Below are 18,667 nucleotides of genomic sequence, written 5' to 3' on the forward strand. Positions count from 1 at the left end.
GAGTAAGTTGTGACGGAAGTAGGTGACTACTCAGAGTACTCATTTTTCCCTTATAATGTAATTTCTTCTTTTTCCTTATAATGTCATTCTTAATTATAATGTATTTAAACCTGTTAAGGTTTAAATCTGCATATTGATATTTTCTTTGTATTTGGTGGCCTGTTCTGTGTTCTTTTTTCTGTTTCTTCTTTGTGTCTTTTAGGTTGTTTGAATATTTTTCAGAATTCTGCTTTTCCCCTGTGTAAGCTAGGTAGTTATTGGTTGCTTTAATTGTCTTCATGTAATGACTCTAAAGACGACAGCATGCATCCTGGACTTACTAAATTAATAGACATCCTGACTTAGATGCTCCTGCATTTTAATTCTTTGTATATTTGAACTCCACAAGTTGTTTTTATTGTCCACTATAGTGCTTTCCAGCCGGTAGTCACTTAATTTACAGGCATACCTCATTTATTGCATTTTGCTTTATCGTGCTTTGCAGATACTACATTTCTTAGAAATTGAAGGTTTGTGGCAACCGTGAGTCAAGCAAGTCTGTCAGTACCATTTTTTTCAACAGCATTTGCTTACTTCATGTCTCTGTGTCATATTTTGGTAATTCTAACAGTATTTCAGACTTTTTCATTATTACTATATTTGCTGTGGTGATCTGTGATCAGTGATCTTTCATGTTACTATTACAAAATGATCATAAAGGCTCAGATGATGGTTACGTATTTTAGCAGTAAAGTGTTCAGTAGTTAAGGCTTGTATGTGGTTTTCAGACACGATGCTGTTGCACTACTTACAGTACGGTGTAAACAGAACTTCCATATGCATTGGGAGACTAAAACAGTTCCAAAAGCCCCTTTCTTTCTTTGCTGTATTGTGGTGGTCTGGGACTGAACCTGTAGTATCTCTGAGGTCTGCTGGTAGTTCTTCCTTCTCCCCTGCACCTTCGGTGTCTCTCATTTGGAATCCCTTTCATTCTACTTGAAGAACATCCTTTAGTGACAGATGTGGCCAGTTTATCTTTGTGTGACTACATCTTTATTTTGACTCCTTTTTTTCAGGATCTTCTGCTGGCTCTGGGATATTTGAAGTCACTTAATTCCAACACTTTAAAGATAAGCAGTTTCTTCCTGGTTTTAAAGTTGCTTCACGGATCTAGTATCACTCTCATTTTCCCTGTTCCCTTGCCTTTGTGGTCTTTGTTATTTTGGTTTTTCAGCAGTTTTATTAGGAGCTGCCTAGGTATGGGTGTTTTTGGTTTTCAGTTCTCTTCTCCTTCCACCCCACCCCCCCACCCCCAATCTGTTTTGCATTTATGCTGTTTGAGGTCATTGACACCTGCTGAATTTTTGGGTTTTTAATCCACATATTAATTGTCTCATTCTTCTCTGAGATTCCATTTAAATCTTTTAAAATTACTTCCCCCTGTGTCTCCTACATTGTCATCTGTATTTGCTTCATTCTGTATGTTTTTTTCTGACCTATCTTCCAGTGTGCTGGCATCTCACTTCAGTTATCAAATCTGCTACTAAAATCATTCATTGAGTTCTTAACATCAGTTACTGTGTTTTAGTTTTATATTTCTAATCCTTTGCTGAAATTTGTAATCTTTACTTCCTTGAATATATAAGGCACAGTTATTTTCAAGCCTGTGTGATAATTCCATTATGTGGATCCTCAATGAGTCATTTCTGTTGTCTTTCAGATTTTAATCACAGTGTCTTGTGGGGTGCCTAGGCATTTTTGATTGAGTGGTGCACACTGTAGAAGGAATTGGAGGCCTAAGATGGTGTTATTTTCCTAAAGGAAAAAAACAGTTGGTTTCTAGCAGGTGGCCATTACTTTAATCCAGTCAGCAATAAAGATCAGAGATGACTTAGTTCCTTCAAAGGACACTGCATTGTTTGTTTGGTACTCCAAGTACACAATTCTTTCTAGTGTCAACATAACCCAAGGCTTTTACTAGGATGCCCCTTGTTGGAACCCCTTAGCTCTGCTTTGTTTTCTGTGCCCCCAGGAATCTGTTGAACTCTGTTCAGCCTCCTCATATCTCTTCATTGTCTTCAGTGCATGGGTCAGCCTAGGGGAAAAGTAACTTCAGATGGCAAGCTTACTTGTAATTCTGAGATTCCTTTTTTTATTGGATTGTGACCTCATGTATTAGCTTGATGCCTTCAAGCATGTTGTTTATATTTTTGTCTAATGTTTTGTCTAATGTTCTATTTGTCTAATGTTTTTAATGTTCTCACACTAAGTCATTCAATTCCTGGAAGGAAAATTGTCTGTGATCTTTCTTCAAGACCCAGTTTTCTCACATCTCTTCCTGTGCCAGAGTTAGAGGATTGTTCTGTGGTTAAGTGCGCTGCGAAACTGCATTCAACAGTGCACTCTGTTAGTACAGGGAGAGTACTTCACGCATATTGTTATCTTTAGCATCTTACTAGGTAACCAGTATATTTTAGCCCTTCATAAGACACTTGCTGAAATATTGAATGGACAGTTACAAAAGAATATATCTCTTTTTCTCTGTGATTACTGTTTTTACTGTGTTTTTTCTGATTATGCTTCTGATTCATAGAAACTAAGTTTCAAGTTTCTTTTGAATCAGAACTATAGTCAAAGTACTAGAAAGGTAAAAAAAAGCATTTTAAAACCATTATCACATGTTGCTACCATTAAAATTTCTGTTATAGTATATTAATATCTTGAACTTGAAAGTTAAAACCAGTTTCTGTAGATGATACTCTGATTATGGGATAGTTTAGATTCTTTTTCTATCCAATAGGCACTGCCAATTCTAAGATTTTCCTCTTTCCTCTAATCATAGTTCCATTGACATACACAGTAGAAGTTCCACATCTGAAGTGTGGAAGTGTTCTATGGTTAATTGCACAATTGGAAGACTTTCTAAAAGGCTTTTGAGGACTAATTATCATGGTGCCAGTCTGGATTGAAAAATAGTCCTTCCAAGATTGAAATAAGAGAAGTAATTACAGGCCTTTCCATGGTAGAAATAAGAGCCGTAATTATCCCCTGCTCTATCCTAGTAAGCTTGATTGTGTTAGGTTGATCAGCCCTGGCTCTCCATATTGAAGTAAAATGAGCTCTCATTGTCTCGAACACAAGAAACTTGCCCATGGGATGCAGCATTTTTTTCCATTTGTTTGTTTCATTTATTAGTGAGTAGAGAATTGTGAAAAGTTAAAAAATGCAAGTGTTGCCAACAGGCAGAGTGATTTTTATCCCTAAGTGGCAGGTTTGAATTCCTTCCTATGACTTTGTATGAATAGGTTTTGGAAAGGATGGAAAGTAACCTAGAGACATTTAGACAGAATGCTGGGAAAAAAGAGAAGCACCTTCATTTGACAACTGATTTTATCTTAGGAAATTGAGTCAAGAAGAGTATGAGCGGCAAGAAAGAGAGCAGCGGCTGTCAGCTGCAGATGAAAAGGCGGTTTTGGCGGCAGAGGAAGTGAAAACTTACAAGTGAGTTCAGATTCTGAGAAGGGTGTCAGTGGCTGATGAAACTACTGTAGGCATTTTTTCAAAACAAAACTGTTTTACACTGTGTAGAACAAAAATAGCACCAAAGCAGAAATAAATGGTCAAAACATTTAATTAACATGAGAAAACATAAATTTTAAGTTAACAAAGGAAAAAATGTTAAATTAACAGAAATTTCCTTACACCCAATACTAGCAAGACTGAGGAAGCTTGGTTCATGCCAGCAGTTCTGAGTGGTTTTATATATTGGCGAAATCTTTTTTGGAAGGCAGTTTGCTGTATGATGTATCTAAAAATCATTAAAATGATAGTAGTCATAGCTCTGGAAAATTTCCTATGGATATAATTAAAAGGAGATACAGCTTTCTGGAGAAAGATTTATAGCAGGATTGTTTGAGAACATATGAAGAGCAGTTAAGGAAATTATAATGTACCAATTCAGAATCTCCAGCTCTTAAATAATAAAGAAGGAAATTATGTGGTATTAGTTTTAATCACAATATGCTCCTATAACCAGGAAAAATGTGTTTTTGTATGTATGGGTAATGTCTGAAAGGGTACAGTTGTTAAAGGGAACATGGTAAGATTGTGTAAAATTTTATGCAGTTGCGCTTTAAATAATAAAAGGAAGTTTAACCCTTAGGCGGAGAATTGAAGAAATGGAGGATGAACTACAGAAAACAGAGCGCTCATTTAAAAACCAGGTAAATTATACTGCCCTACAGGGCAGAATTCTTTGCTATCTGATACAGATTATTAAAATAGCTATTATACAGAATCCTTGAACATATTTTTTGATGGGTTGTCTTTTTCAGATTGCTACTCATGAGAAGAAAGCTCACGATAACTGGGTAAGATTTTTTTTTTCTTTTCTTTATTTTATGTGGTCTATCACAGCTTATTCTGGATTTTTTTCCTCCCAATAGCTCAAAGCTCGTGCTGCAGAAAGAGCTATAGCTGAAGAGAAGAGAGAAGCTGCCAACTTGAGACATAAGTATGTGTTTTTAAAACTTATATTTTCAGGGTGTTTTAAGAGTTTTTAAAGGCTGTGCCATGATATCCAGTAAGGAATTTTCTATTTCATATTTAAGTCTATTCTTTCTTTATATTCAAGATTATTGGAACTAACCCAAAAGATGGCAATGATGCAAGAAGAACCTGTGATTGTAAAACCAATGCCAGGAAGACCCAACACACAAAACCCTCCACGGAGAGGTAGGGAGTACTTTTAAATGGCAGCAGTCTATATTTTGGTGAAAAATGTGTTTTAAGTTACTTTTTATTTCTGTAACATGTGTGTAAATTTATGATGCCCTAGAAATAATCCCAAGTACTAAAGAAAAAAAGTTAAAATGCAAACTCCTCCTCATTGTCTGCAGGTCCCCTGAGCCAGAATGGCTCTTTTGGCCCATCTCCTGTGAGCGGTGGAGAATGCTCCCCACCGCTGACGGCAGACCCGCCCGCAAGACCTCTGTCTGCTACGCTTAATCGAAGAGAGATGCCTCGAAGTGAATTTGGTGAGCATTGCCATGTTACCTTGTGGTAAACTGTTTCAAGAGTTCTTTCCTTCTTTGAGAATTCTGTTGCTAATGTAAGCAACAGTTGAGAATTTGGGTCTGTCCAATATAGAGAAGGATTAATTAGTCTTGGTGAGTAAATAGTCTACTTTAGATCTGCTTTAGAACAAAAAGCGTTTATTTACTATTATGATACTATTGTATTTATTATATGTGAACATATATGTAAACAAATATAAACATTTATATATAGTGTATATAAAAATATCATTGATTATTGTTTCTTTTCAGGTTTTTGTTGTGAAGTATAAACCTTTATCTTTAAATTTCTGTTGAGTTCCTCTCTTGAGTATTATAAAAGTAGCCTTAAACTTTATAGTTAATGCAGTGTACATATACTACTCATTACTTTAATATGAAATGCTATTTAAGTCTAGTTCTAATCATAAATGTGTTTATACTTGTTAAGATACAGAAGTCAGATTACATATAGACAGAAAGGTCTAAACAGTTGCCGGCGGCCTGAACTACCTGACTGTGCTGGTGCTATTAGCGTGCAGGTCTTTCAGTCCCACATAGGTCTTGTTTTAATTCTATAGGTTTGTGCATAAACTGTAAGTGATTTCTCCTCATATGTATTGGGAGATCCGTTTAAAATTTTGCTTTAGGTAGAACTGAACCCTGACCTGTCCACAATTGGTTTATTCTGAAAAATTCATGCAAGGGCTCTGTTACCTCTCTCTCAAGGATCAGTGGATGGGCCTCTCCCTCGACCTCGATGGGCCTCTGAGGCATCTGGGAAACCCTCTGCCTCTGGTAAGGGACCTGAGTGTGTTCACAGAGTCTCAGATTGTGGAGGAAGTGGGCGAAGGCCTTTGTAGTCCTCAGAGCGCGTATACAAGTCAGAACAAGCCTAAGTCTGCTCTCTGGCTTCCCACAGATCCAGAATCCGGCGCTGCTCCCACAGTGAACAGCAGCTCCAGAAGCTCTTCGCCCTCTAAGGTGATGGATGAGGGCAAGGTAAAATCTGCGGTCATTTTGAATTGTTATTAGGTATTTCCGGACACATGTAACTTTTTCTACAACATCCTCTCTTTGCCTTATCCATTTCCCTTTTATGTGTCTATATGTACCATCTCATTTATTTTTTGAAAAAGCAAACTGTTCCCCAAGAGCCTGAAGGCCCTTCAGTTCCCAGCATTCCTTCTTTGGCTGAGCATCCAGTATCAGTAAGTACTTAGAGGTTGAGAGCAACACTGCATTTTCTACTTGGTGTATTTCTAGAAAAGTTCCAAGGAGCATGACGCTAATCTGCTTTGCTTAAAATTGCATGGCGATACTGACCTTATGACCTTGAAGTGTTTCTGGGTCGCTGAAGTCTGGTTGGTTGGTTTTTACTCCTTTTTCCTGTTTTGGTTAAGTGATTAATCTCTTTAGAGCATCTATTGTAAATAACCTTAAAAAAATGTGAAAAAGTCATCACTCCAACGCTATACGGTATGTGCTTCAATGATGAGAGCTCTAAGGCAAATCAGTTCATTATGTATTACATAAATTCATCATATTTGGAAGTATGCTATTTAAGAATATCTCCAGTAGTACACTAGGCAAACCCTGTGCCGTATTGTGAATAATCTGAAATTACAGATTGGTAACAGAGGTTGATTGCTGTAAGTGAAATACTGAATAGTGGAAATCTTTAATTACCCATTATGCCATTTCCCAGCAGCAGCCTTAAATTATGTTCACATAAGGGTCTTCTCTTGCAACTTGCATAGCTGTGACAGCTAGTGAGTCCTATGATTATACCTCAGAGCGCTTTACTGTGTTGAAATCAAGATACATATTTTCATTATTGAGAATTTCCAACCCAGTTTCCCATAGGGAAGTACAGGTTAGTATTTTGTAGTACAAAGGATGATGTTGCTGGAGAATGAGGGTGGCTGTTAGAGCTGTGCCTGCTGAACTCGTATAATATAGCACTGTCTCTGTGTGGAACTCCTTCGACTTCCAGGGCAGGACTCTAGGACACATTGCTTGAGAGCTCTTTTTATCCCAGGGCAACCTGGAGAAGACCCAAGACCCCTTTGGAGTGGCAGACTTCAGAAAGAGTGGAGCTTCCTTTGACAGAAGGGAGGCAGAGGAGGACCAGTGCAGGCTTGGAGTCAGACCCCCTGTAGTGAATTCTAACTCAGCCTCTTTATATGCTGTGTGACCTTCAGCAAATATCTAATACTCTTCTGTGCTGCTTTTCCCTCATGTTTAAAACAAGATGACATCTTATAACATAGGAAAGGAAATTGAAGGTACTCTGAATAGTAGCTTTTATTACATGTGTGTGAAAATTGATTTTTTTCCTTATTGTTCTTTCCGTTCTTAATATGGAAAAAGGAGCTCTTGTGGTGATAAGAGGGAGGGGCTGCCCTAGACACAGGTTATAGTGTGTGTGGTATGGTGAATTTTTCAGTTGGGAATTGCCTCTGTTAATATCCTTTGACAGTCCTCTTGCTTCCTGTTTGCACATACAAGCAATAATATGATTACGGTGAAAGGGTTCCTTCCTCTGACATTCTCTTAACCTGCCTGAGCTCTCAGGGGGATGGAGAGGAGGGGTGGAGTTCTGTTGCACTAGTTGGCTCTTTGGACAAGTGTCTGACATCTGCTCAGTGGGTTTTAGCTCTTATGGTGTTGGTGCTTTTATCTATTATATCCAGGTAATTCACAACTTTCATTACTTCTGCTTTGCAGGTTAGTATGGCTGCAAAAGGGCCCCCTCCCTTTCCAGGGACACCCCTCATGAGCTCCCCTGTGGGAGGCCCTCTACTGCCACCCATCCGATATGGACCACCTCCTCAACTCTGTGGGCCTTTCGGACCTCGGCCACTCCCTCCACCCTTTGGTATGATGACTGAATGGTAGTAATGGGCTTGTAAAGTGTGTTCATCTTTTCATTCTAGTCCCTAGTAAAATGTTAACAGTTGCTGTCGCAGGGCTGTGCAATGAAAGGGTAAAGCTGGCTGATACATTTGAACTTTTCCACCAGTTTCTTAGGACTCAAGGGGTGTTGCATCATCTCCCTATACTGAGATGCACAGGAGGAATCTCTTGTAGACAGGGAAAAGGGGGACTGTTCATAGAAAGTCAGAAATACTACTTCTGCTATGTTGCTTGAACATCTCTGGCTTTGTACTAGGCTCTGTAGTGGATAGAATTAACTGTCCTAACTCCATGAGCTTAAGGGATCCTGTAGGACACACATACATACATTATACAACATAAAACTTATAATCACCATAATAGAAGCATAAGCAATGGGTCACAGAGTATAAAAGGAAAGATGAAGCCATCACTACCCACCTTGGGAATAAATAGGAAGGAAGTGTTGAAGGTAGAATGTAACAGCTAATAGGTCGAAAGTTGCTGAATTCAACTAGGTGGAGCTGGCAGGCCTTTCCCAGCAGGGCAGACACCTTGATTTTGATGGCATGTGTAGGTCCATGCTGAGCTCCTGTGTGCATTTTTAATTGACACAGTTAACTATGGGATTTCCTTTATCAAAATTTACTTACAGTGAAACCCTTATTTCTGTCATCTTGGTATGATGCATAGTATTTCTGAGTACAAATCAAGCTCTTACAAGATACAGACAGCAGAATTGTATAGTTGAAAAAACCACCAGCTAGGTAGAGCGATATTGAAGTCCAGCCTCTGTTGCTTTGTGACTGGCTGGCCACAGGCATGTAACTTAAACTTGCTGAGCCTGTTTGCCTCATCAGTAAAGTCGGGAGCCACCACCTGACTTCCAGGGGTATAAGAAATTGATTAACATACCGGGAACTGTCTAAATTTAAGTGTGTTCGTATGTATTTACATGACTTAATTTTAATTTTTTCAGGTCCTGGTATGCGTCCACCGCTAGGCTTAAGAGAATATGCACCAGTTGTTCCCCCGGGAAAACGGGACCTGCCTCTCGACCCTCGAGAATTTTTACCACCAGGACATGCACCTTTTAGACCTTTAGGCTCTCTTGGCCCAAGAGAGTACTTTTTTCCTGGTACCCGATTACCACCCCCCAATCATGGGCCCCAGGATTATCCACCTTCCTCTGCTGCAAGAGACTTACCGCCCTCCGGCTCCAGAGATGAGCCCCCGCCTGCCTCTCAGGGCGCTAGCCAGGACTGCTCACCGGCTTTAAAACAGAGCCCATAACTGACCTTGGACATTCAGTCTGAGAGAAAGTAGACTGTGCACTATTCGTTACAGTTAAGGTTTTCATTGGCTTCAAAATCCAAAAGCTGATTTTAAAAGGTTTGTTTTTAAATCTAAGCTGCCCTGGCAGTGTGCATTTTTGAGCCAAACAATTAAAAAATTATCATTTCCCCCCTAAAATAAAAAACCATCTTGTAAGCTGGAGCCTCCTTACAACTTTGAAATGTGCAATAAAAAAATACCTGTGTTTTAGTTCATGTAGCATATGTTACTGCTAAATGATTTAGAATGTTGTGAAAAGTATGAACATTTCCTGTGGAAATGCTATAAGACCATGTATTTCCATTTATTATCCTATTTTTAGTGTACACCAGTTGAATATAGAGCAATGGTATTTATAAGCTTGATTTTTAAAAAATATCTGGTCGCAAAGGCTGTTACGCTAAAAATGTTTACTTAAAGATCACTAAAATTTTATCTCCCCTCTTGCTTAAGTTCTTTGTAGTAATAGTTCATAAAAATTTGGTTATTAACATTTCCCAAGTGTCTGTTGATTCATTGGATTGTTTTCTCCTGAGATCTATACCCTTTTGGAAACACGTAAGCTCAGGCTCCCAAAACTGAAGATGGTGACCTGGCAGCACGCTCCCTGGCCGCTGCTCAGGCGTTCAGCCTCAGAGTCACCGGGAAGCATCACCACTGAGGCCTGCCTTCTGCTTCAGAGATGCCACCAGGCCTGTTTGGACAGCAGGCACGTGTTTTCTCGTGACTCTGATTGGTTTTGACTCGAGTGGTTTTCTGAGTATGAGTTTACATGTAACAAGAGTTGTTTAACCTGATGTTCTGTTGCTTTTACTATTATTGTGTTAAGGGTGCGTAACAGAAAAATGAAAATGATATGTTGCGACCATAAAGTAAGAAAATTTCTTTTAAAAGATGTAGAGTTTATTATTTCTCCTATCCCTTGCCACTGGCTTTCAAGGAATATGGCAAAAAAAGACCAAAGCATGTATAATACTATGAGATGATTTAGGGTTATAAGCCTTGTAACAGGCCCTAGGTCAGCAACCATGGGCTGAACCCAGTTCTGTTTATTGACTGATACTGCTACAAAGTTAATATTTGAATCCTGGCACTTACATTTAAAAGCAAAAAGATCTGAGAATCGAGGAATACACCGTAATTACTACACTCATTACTATACAATGTCTTTTAAACACTATTTCTAAGTCCTAACTTATGACACTTCAGCTCTAGTAACTAAGCACATTTTAAGAATCAGATTTCATTAAATCAGAATTACAAAAGGTTTACATTCTTGTTCACAGCTAGATCATACTCTCCCATTCTCTCGAGTTCTATGTGATGAACCTAATATCTAGACCATGACTTGCCACCATTAAGAGTAATCCACCAAGAATACCTTTACAGTAAATTCTTCACTGTGAAACAAAAACCTTTTCTTAATACTAAAGTGAAAGGCCTTTGAAGGAAGACAAGTCTTCCAAAATTCATAATGAGTATATAAGAGGTTTTTCAGGAAAAGGAAATTCCATCTTTACATCCTATTTAATATCCAAAATAGAAATTTTAGGAGGAAAACTCAAGTTATTTTTAACCAGGAAAATAAATTAAGTCACAAATACAGCTTTTGAGTATATCAGTCTCTTCAGGACATGAAATAATGGTGAATAATAATTTCAGAACTTAATATTTTAATATAGATTATACCAGGAAGATAATAAAGTAGCAAAGGTACATTAAATCTATTTTAAAAATCAAATCTGGAGTCTTTTTTTTCTTTACCTCTAAAGCCTTTTTTGGTGTTCATTTTATATTTCATATTATTGAAAAATCAGTAAATTGTAGAGAAATTCTAAGTGTGGCCTGAGTGGCCCCAATCCTGCCAACACCGCTGCCTCCCAGAACCCTCTCTGTACCACTTCAGCACGGCCCAGGCAAGCTGCCAATGTAGAGAGGGTGTGGGGGTCATCATTCCTCAGCGACACCAGGCTTGGCCAATCTTGAAAATTACATCTAATTCAGAACTCACCTGCAGCTAACTGTTTTCTTGGCTTAGTTGCTAAAATAATCTTTTATGGAGCAGCAATATTTCAGCCGGAAAGTCTGCTATAGTAGTGGTTATTGTTCACTAGCTGATATTTTTTATTGAAAAGAATTTGTGGGATGTGGAGTATTCTGTGTCTACTGTGTCAATTCATTTTGTTACTCAGATCTGAATTACAGAGCTAAGCTAATCACTCTTCCATCTAAGCTTTTTGTTAATACTGATGAGAGGCATTTGTAGTTCATCTAAACCATACTTTTGTGAATGACAGCAGGTGTGACATAAACAATCACTGATATTCATGTCTTACGGTCTATGAGAAAAGAGAACAATGTATCAGTTTTGCTACACTTTAATGGTAGATTTTTTAAGGGATTATCTTTAGGTCTTGTCAGCAACATCAAACAAAAGGTACTGAGTACTCCACAGGGTACAGAGTGCTGCCAAGCACCTCAGAAAATGTACACGACACGGAGAAAATGTGGTTCTTGCCCCTTGAGGAGCTTACACGCTGGGTCGGGGTGGGGGTGGGCTGACAACTCACAGTCTATAAGAGCTGCATGAACAACAAAGTAATTTATTAAGGCAAATTCTTCATCCCTTCAAGATAATTGTGGGTAGAATGATTTTGGAATTAATCTAATGAAGAGAGGCAAGACAATTTTGTTGAGAATTTTTACATCATCATCGTAAAGAGAACTGACTGGACAGACAGCTGAAAGTGGAGACGAGGTCTCTTGAAGTGTAACAGCTGGAACTGAATTATGGTTACTTATTTTAAAAAGCAAACATACTGAATGGTATGACTAGGCTTGTTACACTAGTTTAAAAATAGGCCAAGTGCTGGCACTGCATTTTGCTCGTTCTAGTGTTGGTCATTTAAAATAGTGATATTAAATATGTGGGCTCCACATCTAACCCACAGAACGCCCACCCCAAATCTTCATGTTCTGTGTATCAAATATCCACCGTGTATGTACTATGAAAGTTTTACTTAGGCCCCATTATTAAGTCAAAAGAATGTAAATAGTCAAATTATAATAAGCTAATGACCTGCATATTTCCATATGGATGAATGTCAATGTATCTAAATAGGAAATAAATGGCAATCCTATCTACCTATATAAAAAAAAAAAATAGAATATCTTCAGATTTGCATACTCATCACTATAGAAGAGGTATGCAGGTTTTAAGGTTTCACAATCAGTTGTCAGAAAAACAGCAGTTATTCCTGCAGTATCTCATTAGCATCTGACTCAAATTATTTTTAGATTACATGATTTAGAAGACATTATAAACCCACCAAGAATTTGTAATTATTCTGAGATGGTTTCATTAACCCTAGAATCACTATCAGAAAGAATAACAATGTGATGTAGGAAAAAAGCTAATCAACGTGACTAAAAATATGCTCACTTTCAAAAGAACAATCTGGTCATCTGGAAAAATTCCAGCTACAACCTGCGAACACTCCCATGTGGGAGACTGGCCAAGGCACACGATTTCTAGGCAGGAAAACCATGAGATCGGGGTGAACTGAGGCTGTCTCTAAGGAACAGCCTATAAACTTCCAGACTGACCTTGGGCAGCACAATTGGTCCCATTTCCTCTAGCAGTCTCATGCTCTTCTCCCCACATCAACCCAAAGTCTGACATTAACTCGGAAAGCTAAAGAGCATACTGGAGCAGAAGTGGACAGGTGTGTAAACTCTAGCACATTCTTATTGCTGTATTACGTTTGAAGATGAGCACATCCCACCCACAACAGTGTTGTTCCAGGAAGTTGGGCGGGAGTAGTGGTAAATTAGAAAAGAGACTATTAATTGCACAATTAATAGGAAAGTGAAAACGTTTCAAGATCTACAATAAGCCTGTATCCAAAGAGTCTGTTATGTCAGTGACGCTGGACTTTGAATTCTGTGCTACAGCTTGTAATGGACTCACTCTGGCCTGCCGGCCTGGGTCCGGGTTGCTTCCTGCCTGTTGATGGGTACATATGCTACACAGAGCAATGATGGATTCTATGGAGTGGTGAGATTCACAGAAGTTCCAGGATACTCATGTCAGGATCATTCCTTGTGCAAAGTTTGATGCAGATGAAGATAAAGTGGTTTCTTGGTCAATAACTGCAATTTCTTTCTTTTAAAGTCAGTGGGTTTCTTGTATCTGTAACCACAACAGAAAAACCGTTGATGAGCGATCGATTCCAAGGTCACACACTAAGACGAGATACTAGCCACCACTCCTTAGTACTCATTCTGTATGTGCATCACTTACAGTTCTATTACAATTGGCCCAGGTTTAATTTCATCCATCTCCATGAAAGCAAAACACTTGGTGCTGGTAAACCTTTTTTTAGGCTTGTAGTGTTTGAATTCAAAAAAAATAGCTGCACCTAAGGAATTAAAGCAAAACACATTAGCCACAGACAGCCCATTCTAGGGTCTCAAAAAATTTTCTCTCATCACCAGAGGCCAGTGAACAAGCAACAACTGTCATAATGGTCACAGCAAAGTAACCTTTGTCAGACTGATGTCTCTGATGATACAGCTGACTGTGTCACCCCCAAACTCTTCTGCACCTAAAGGAGGGGCATGTGTCTGTACTACCCAACTCTACAAAGTAGAGCAAAACTTGAGCCAGCCTGACTCAAGAATGCAAATAAGTTTATCCACAGAATTATAAAATATTAAGAACAGAAAACACTAAATACTACAAAAAAGAACACAGAAGATACTTGTTAAGTATGAACATTACTCAGAAACTCATTAAGTAGAAAAGGCACATTAAAAGAGCTCATCAAAAAAATCCAAACTTAGTTTTTCCCCACCCAAATTAAAAACTCAAAAGTTAAAAAATTCAGTATCTGGGGTGTTTTTAAGTTTGAACAACATAAATCATGTGCTGGTTCAGTTTTTAAATATTAACTACTTCCTAATACATTTTTCAGTGTCCAAAGCCCTGTTTTGTTTTTCCTGGAATAACAAGTCCTTCTGTAAAGACAGCACTTCAAGATGCTTAGAAAGCAGACCTACTCCCACCCCTCTCCCTAAAAAAAACACACACACAATGAGCAAGTGGTGATAAAACAGTTTTCTCTCCCCAGAGTCCTACAGATAAGCTCTCTCCACCTCCCTACAGAAAAACACTAAAAACAGAATAAGTTGCCTCATCCACACAGCCAAAAACAATTAATTTCTAATGAAAGCAAGGAAAGAGACAGAAGGATGCTGGGCTCTCATTCTTAACCGACTCCTTACTAACACGGCCTTAATCAGAGTGGTGCTGGGTCTTGCTTTGCTTTTATAGACAATCAACATACATCTAATACTTTCATGGATGACAAAACTACCTACTGACTAGAAGTTTCACAATGTTCAGAAATGTGTGTGCAGTTCTGGCGCCTGGGTCCAAATGAAGCACTCTGCATGTCAAGGAAAGAAAAACCTATATTGCTTAGGAGGCAAAGGGATGTGATCGAGGGGGAGATGGGCTTGCTTATTTATTTGCTGTACCACGTGGTTCCCTGACAAGGGACTAAAATCCAGGCCCCGGCAGTGGAAAGTGCCAAGTCCTAACCCCTGGATCACCAAGGAACTCCCAAGGCGGGCATATTTAGCATCTACTACCAACACACAGGATCACAGTTGTTAGGTTACCAGTGGCCTTCTGTCCCTAGGTGCATGACCCTGCCATGTCCACAAAATAGTAGCTTCTCTTCTCCCTTCCACAGCAATAATAGAGGCATTTTATTATTAAAAATCCTCACAGATTTCTAAGATAGCAGATCACATTTCTTCAGCTATGGATATATCTCCTTGTCCCTGTGATTGTGTCTGAGGTCTGAATAAATGCAAAAGTAAAGTCATATTTGGAAACATTAAAGTTCAAATATGATACCATCATTAAAAAAATTCATTATTCATCTGCATCATCTCTAGATAATATATTTCCTGCATTTATGGTATGCACAGCTCTATACTTCATGGCATTTATAAGAGCAAGATGTAAAATGAGAAGAGCCTACAGGAAGAATAACTGAAATGCTCATCAGCATGAAGTATGCTCACCAGCATTAGTTTCAGTTAAAACGACAGCACTGTACACAACAGATTCAAAGTCGGAGAAAAGGAAGAGTCAAATTCTGAATATAGTCCTACTTTTAGCATCACAAACCTTTGGTTAACTTTTCAACATGCTTCTGGAGCTCAATGTCCACATTAAAATGAACATACGTATCTTCTTTTCTTGAAGCCACAGGAGTATCTTGCACAGGAGTTAAATCTATGCCATTCAGATCTAGAGAGGAAATAAAGTTTCTGCTCAGAGCCCTCAAACACACAGACTTAAAAACTGCAAAGGAACCACAATGGGCTGTGTTTCCTGAAGAGGCGAGAGCTGAGAGGAGATTCTCAGGCTGACGGAAACCCGTGTCTAGGGTGAGCAGATACCTGAAGGTGACTGGTTTCTGAGGTCATGTGGAGGGCGCAGAACAGGGTGGGAGACCCCATGGATGGAGAAGAAAGCCTCCTTACAGATCATGGAATTGAATCCTTCTGGCTAAGAGGTGTCTTCTGGGGGAGGAGGCCAGTGTGTTTTGTGATTCACATTTGGGGACGTAATGCACCACAGTGGTGCCCCTACGCCTACTTCCCAACCTTGCCCAGTGCACGGCATGGAAAGGCCTGTAAATCGAACAGCAGCAGCATTACCCTGCTGTATTCATGTCAGAGGACCAAACAGTGGATACGACAGCTGCCAACGAAACCTTGCCAGGAATGAACACTTCTTATGTCTATTACTTAAATTCTGGTGCTATGTGCTACAACATAAGCTGATTTACAATAACCAGATGGCACACGATGTAGGGTATATGGCTGTAATTTCTGGAGCCAGGAATCATCCAGTTTAATAAAATCTAACACAGACTCATTTAATGATCACTCAACTGTTTATGTATTATTCAACAGACCCATCTTAGGGACCTTCAAACAAGAGAGTATGTTTGATTACTTCAGTTCCTGAAGATATTTACATAAAACACATTTGAGTTCAACCATATGCAAAGGTAATATAATATCTATATTTCATTACTTTTTTTTTGTATTTTACAAGTGTTCATTCTTGAGAGAGAGATTCAGTTTTATGAATGGCCTATCAAATAACCTAGTGTATAAATACTCTGCAGTAGACAGGCAGATGAGAGCCCACAGAACCAGAGGCTAAAGCATCAGAGCAGCAGTGCTGAGGATCATGGTGTTTTCATGTCAAAATTCTTCTTTGTTGCCAAAATCCTTTTGCTTTTACTTGGTACTAATGAACCCATGGGTCTGAATGTTTCTATGATTGGTAAGCATTCCCTCCAGTTAATTTTAGTCCACATCTGTTTGATTTGTCTTAAACTGTAGGTTTATTAACTGTAGATTGAATTAACTACACAGTTATTTCTGAATAATAGTATGACAGTTTCATTCCCAGTCACCCAATAATTATTTTTAAAAGACTGTTGAGTGCCTTACAAGTAAAGTGCTATATAAAAACCTTAGCAATGACAAAAGAATTCAACCATTGCAGTTTCCCTCTTAAATCAACGATCAAAAAAGTTGTTTTCAAGGAATAAACAGTTTGCCAACTTGAACAGTAGAAAAAAACAAATCCTAGGAGTAATCATGCTTAATAATGACAGTGACATAGTTAAGAATTAAAAAATATATCACTTGTCTAATGTCCTGCAGGATATATTCAGGGTGCAGAGTTTATGTATGCGTCCTATTTCCCTATCTCCACTCATGATTCACTGAAGGCCGATTCTCATCCACCTCTGCACCGCCCTCCCATGTACAAACCTCTGTTGGACAGGAATGACAGGGCCTGAAGTGGAGGCACAGGAAAACAGAGAGCACTGGGCTTTGCAAAGAAAACCACACATCCTTGGAAAGTGGGGGGCCTTTCTTTAACTTGTTTCCTGAAGGATGTATCTACTATAAAAGACAGTGTGTCTGTGTAGTCAGCACCCTGATGGAATGTGGAAGAATAAAAAGACACACAAAGAGAAAAAACCAAAAGCAACTCTGAGTATAAGTTATGGATAGGAAAATATTTTCTGTAAATCTCTGACAAATGTTTGGAGAAGGAATGATGACTACATCTTCCCAGGATTTTGCCTCACTATAAAATGAACTAAATGAATTATCACAGATAAAACCCCCTCACAAACCCCCCAAAAGTCCCAAATGAGAAGCAACACTTTAAAATTCACCAGAGAGAAGATAGGTATATGCAGTTACTGACCTTTTACACTAACTGTGATATAGGGATCAATGCATTGCCCGGCATCTTTCAGGCCAATTTTCTCAATCTTGATAGTGAGTAACGTCATTCCTGGTTCTGATGGCAACCTTGGTAATAAAGTACCTGGCAGCAGAGAAACAGCAATAAAAATGAGTTCCACCAATAATTCCAGGGTAAATATTTTAACAACATAGAGAAGATATTGCTTTGCTCTTAATTGGCTTAGTAACTAGGCAGGCATTATTCTGGTTACCAAAACTCCCAAACACTTGATGTTATTCTTTTCAAATTCTTAATTATACATAAAATATATCTATACTTCCATACTCCATATTTAACACGAAAGCATAAATTACTAACTCAAGTTTGTTAAAAATTCCACTCCAGGAAGCTGAATTACAAATTGCCATATAATTAATAATGTATGTAATAGATTCATACAATATTTAAACTTCACATTTATTGCTATATATATATCCTATATTTCAATGTGAAGTGGTAGAACAAAGACAGAAAAAGCTTTTTAAACATTTGTTACATTTTCCTAAAGCTTGAAAAATTTAATACCAGAATCAATCAACAAATCATTTACTATTAATGGAGGAAATAACTTATAACTTAATATTTATACATTTAATTGAATAACTTGACAGTCTCATTTCCCACTGCTTTCTTCATCCTATTCTTTATGATCTATTCTGTCAGAAATCAGTCCTGCTGAGAATGTTACATAAAACCACAAGAGCAACTGTATGTTTGAAATCTTTTCTATAAACTGATTAAAGTTTTTAACACTGAAAAACCACCCGAAATCACGTAAGAGCATTCCCCAGAGACAAAAACAGTATGAAGAAAGAAATCACCTGTACAGTTTGTTCATTTATCTCAAATAACTGGCGAGCAACAAATGCAAACAAAAGTTGATTCTAATATGTATATAATACCAAAAATTATACAACCTAACATTTATAAAGGACATTAGCTGACATTCTTCACATTTCTATCCAACAATGTGTTATCCTGCTTTAATTTTTTTTAAGATTAAAAAAATTTATTTCCTTATTTTGGGCTGTGCTGGGTCTCA

General features: G+C 38.3%; 2 protein-coding genes across 7 annotated transcripts in view; one reads left to right on the forward strand and one right to left on the reverse strand.

Annotated features, from left to right (window-relative positions):
* The window catches only part of MIA3 (MIA SH3 domain ER export factor 3), a 58,535-nt gene extending 48,773 nt beyond the window's left edge, over positions 1-9,762 (forward strand). For 2 of the 6 annotated variants that reach the window (XM_070767994.1, XM_019976067.2), the window contains 11 exons: positions 3,379-3,480; positions 4,142-4,202; positions 4,314-4,349; positions 4,425-4,492; positions 4,613-4,713; positions 4,878-5,015; positions 5,763-5,831; positions 5,956-6,035; positions 6,173-6,244; positions 7,764-7,914; positions 8,911-9,762. In XM_070767994.1, coding sequence (XP_070624095.1) covers positions 3,379-3,480; positions 4,142-4,202; positions 4,314-4,349; positions 4,425-4,492; positions 4,613-4,713; positions 4,878-5,015; positions 5,763-5,831; positions 5,956-6,035; positions 6,173-6,244; positions 7,764-7,914; positions 8,911-9,224 — 1,192 coding nt within the window. In that variant the 3' untranslated portion in view covers positions 9,225-9,762. The remainder of the gene's footprint in view (positions 1-3,378; positions 3,481-4,141; positions 4,203-4,313; positions 4,350-4,424; positions 4,493-4,612; positions 4,714-4,877; positions 5,016-5,762; positions 5,832-5,955; positions 6,036-6,172; positions 6,245-7,763; positions 7,915-8,910) is intronic. The other 4 variants (XM_070767996.1, XM_019976068.2, XM_070767995.1 and 1 more) reach the window with 3 other exon arrangements.
* Positions 9,763-11,628: 1,866 nt separating this feature from the next.
* Positions 11,629-18,667, reverse strand: part of AIDA (axin interactor, dorsalization associated) — a 47,763-nt gene continuing 40,724 nt past the window's right edge. Inside the window, exons 7-10 of the mRNA XM_019976071.2 lie at positions 17,584-17,706; positions 15,469-15,591; positions 13,570-13,687; positions 11,629-13,458 (exon numbers count right to left, since the gene is read on the reverse strand). Of these exons, the coding sequence (XP_019831630.1) occupies positions 13,362-13,458; positions 13,570-13,687; positions 15,469-15,591; positions 17,584-17,706 (461 nt within the window). The 3' untranslated portion in view covers positions 11,629-13,361. The remainder of the gene's footprint in view (positions 13,459-13,569; positions 13,688-15,468; positions 15,592-17,583; positions 17,707-18,667) is intronic.

This window comes from Bos indicus, chromosome 16, assembly GCF_029378745.1.
Source record: "Bos indicus isolate NIAB-ARS_2022 breed Sahiwal x Tharparkar chromosome 16, NIAB-ARS_B.indTharparkar_mat_pri_1.0, whole genome shotgun sequence".
In the NCBI taxonomy this organism is placed as follows: Eukaryota; Metazoa; Chordata; class Mammalia; order Artiodactyla; family Bovidae; genus Bos; species Bos indicus.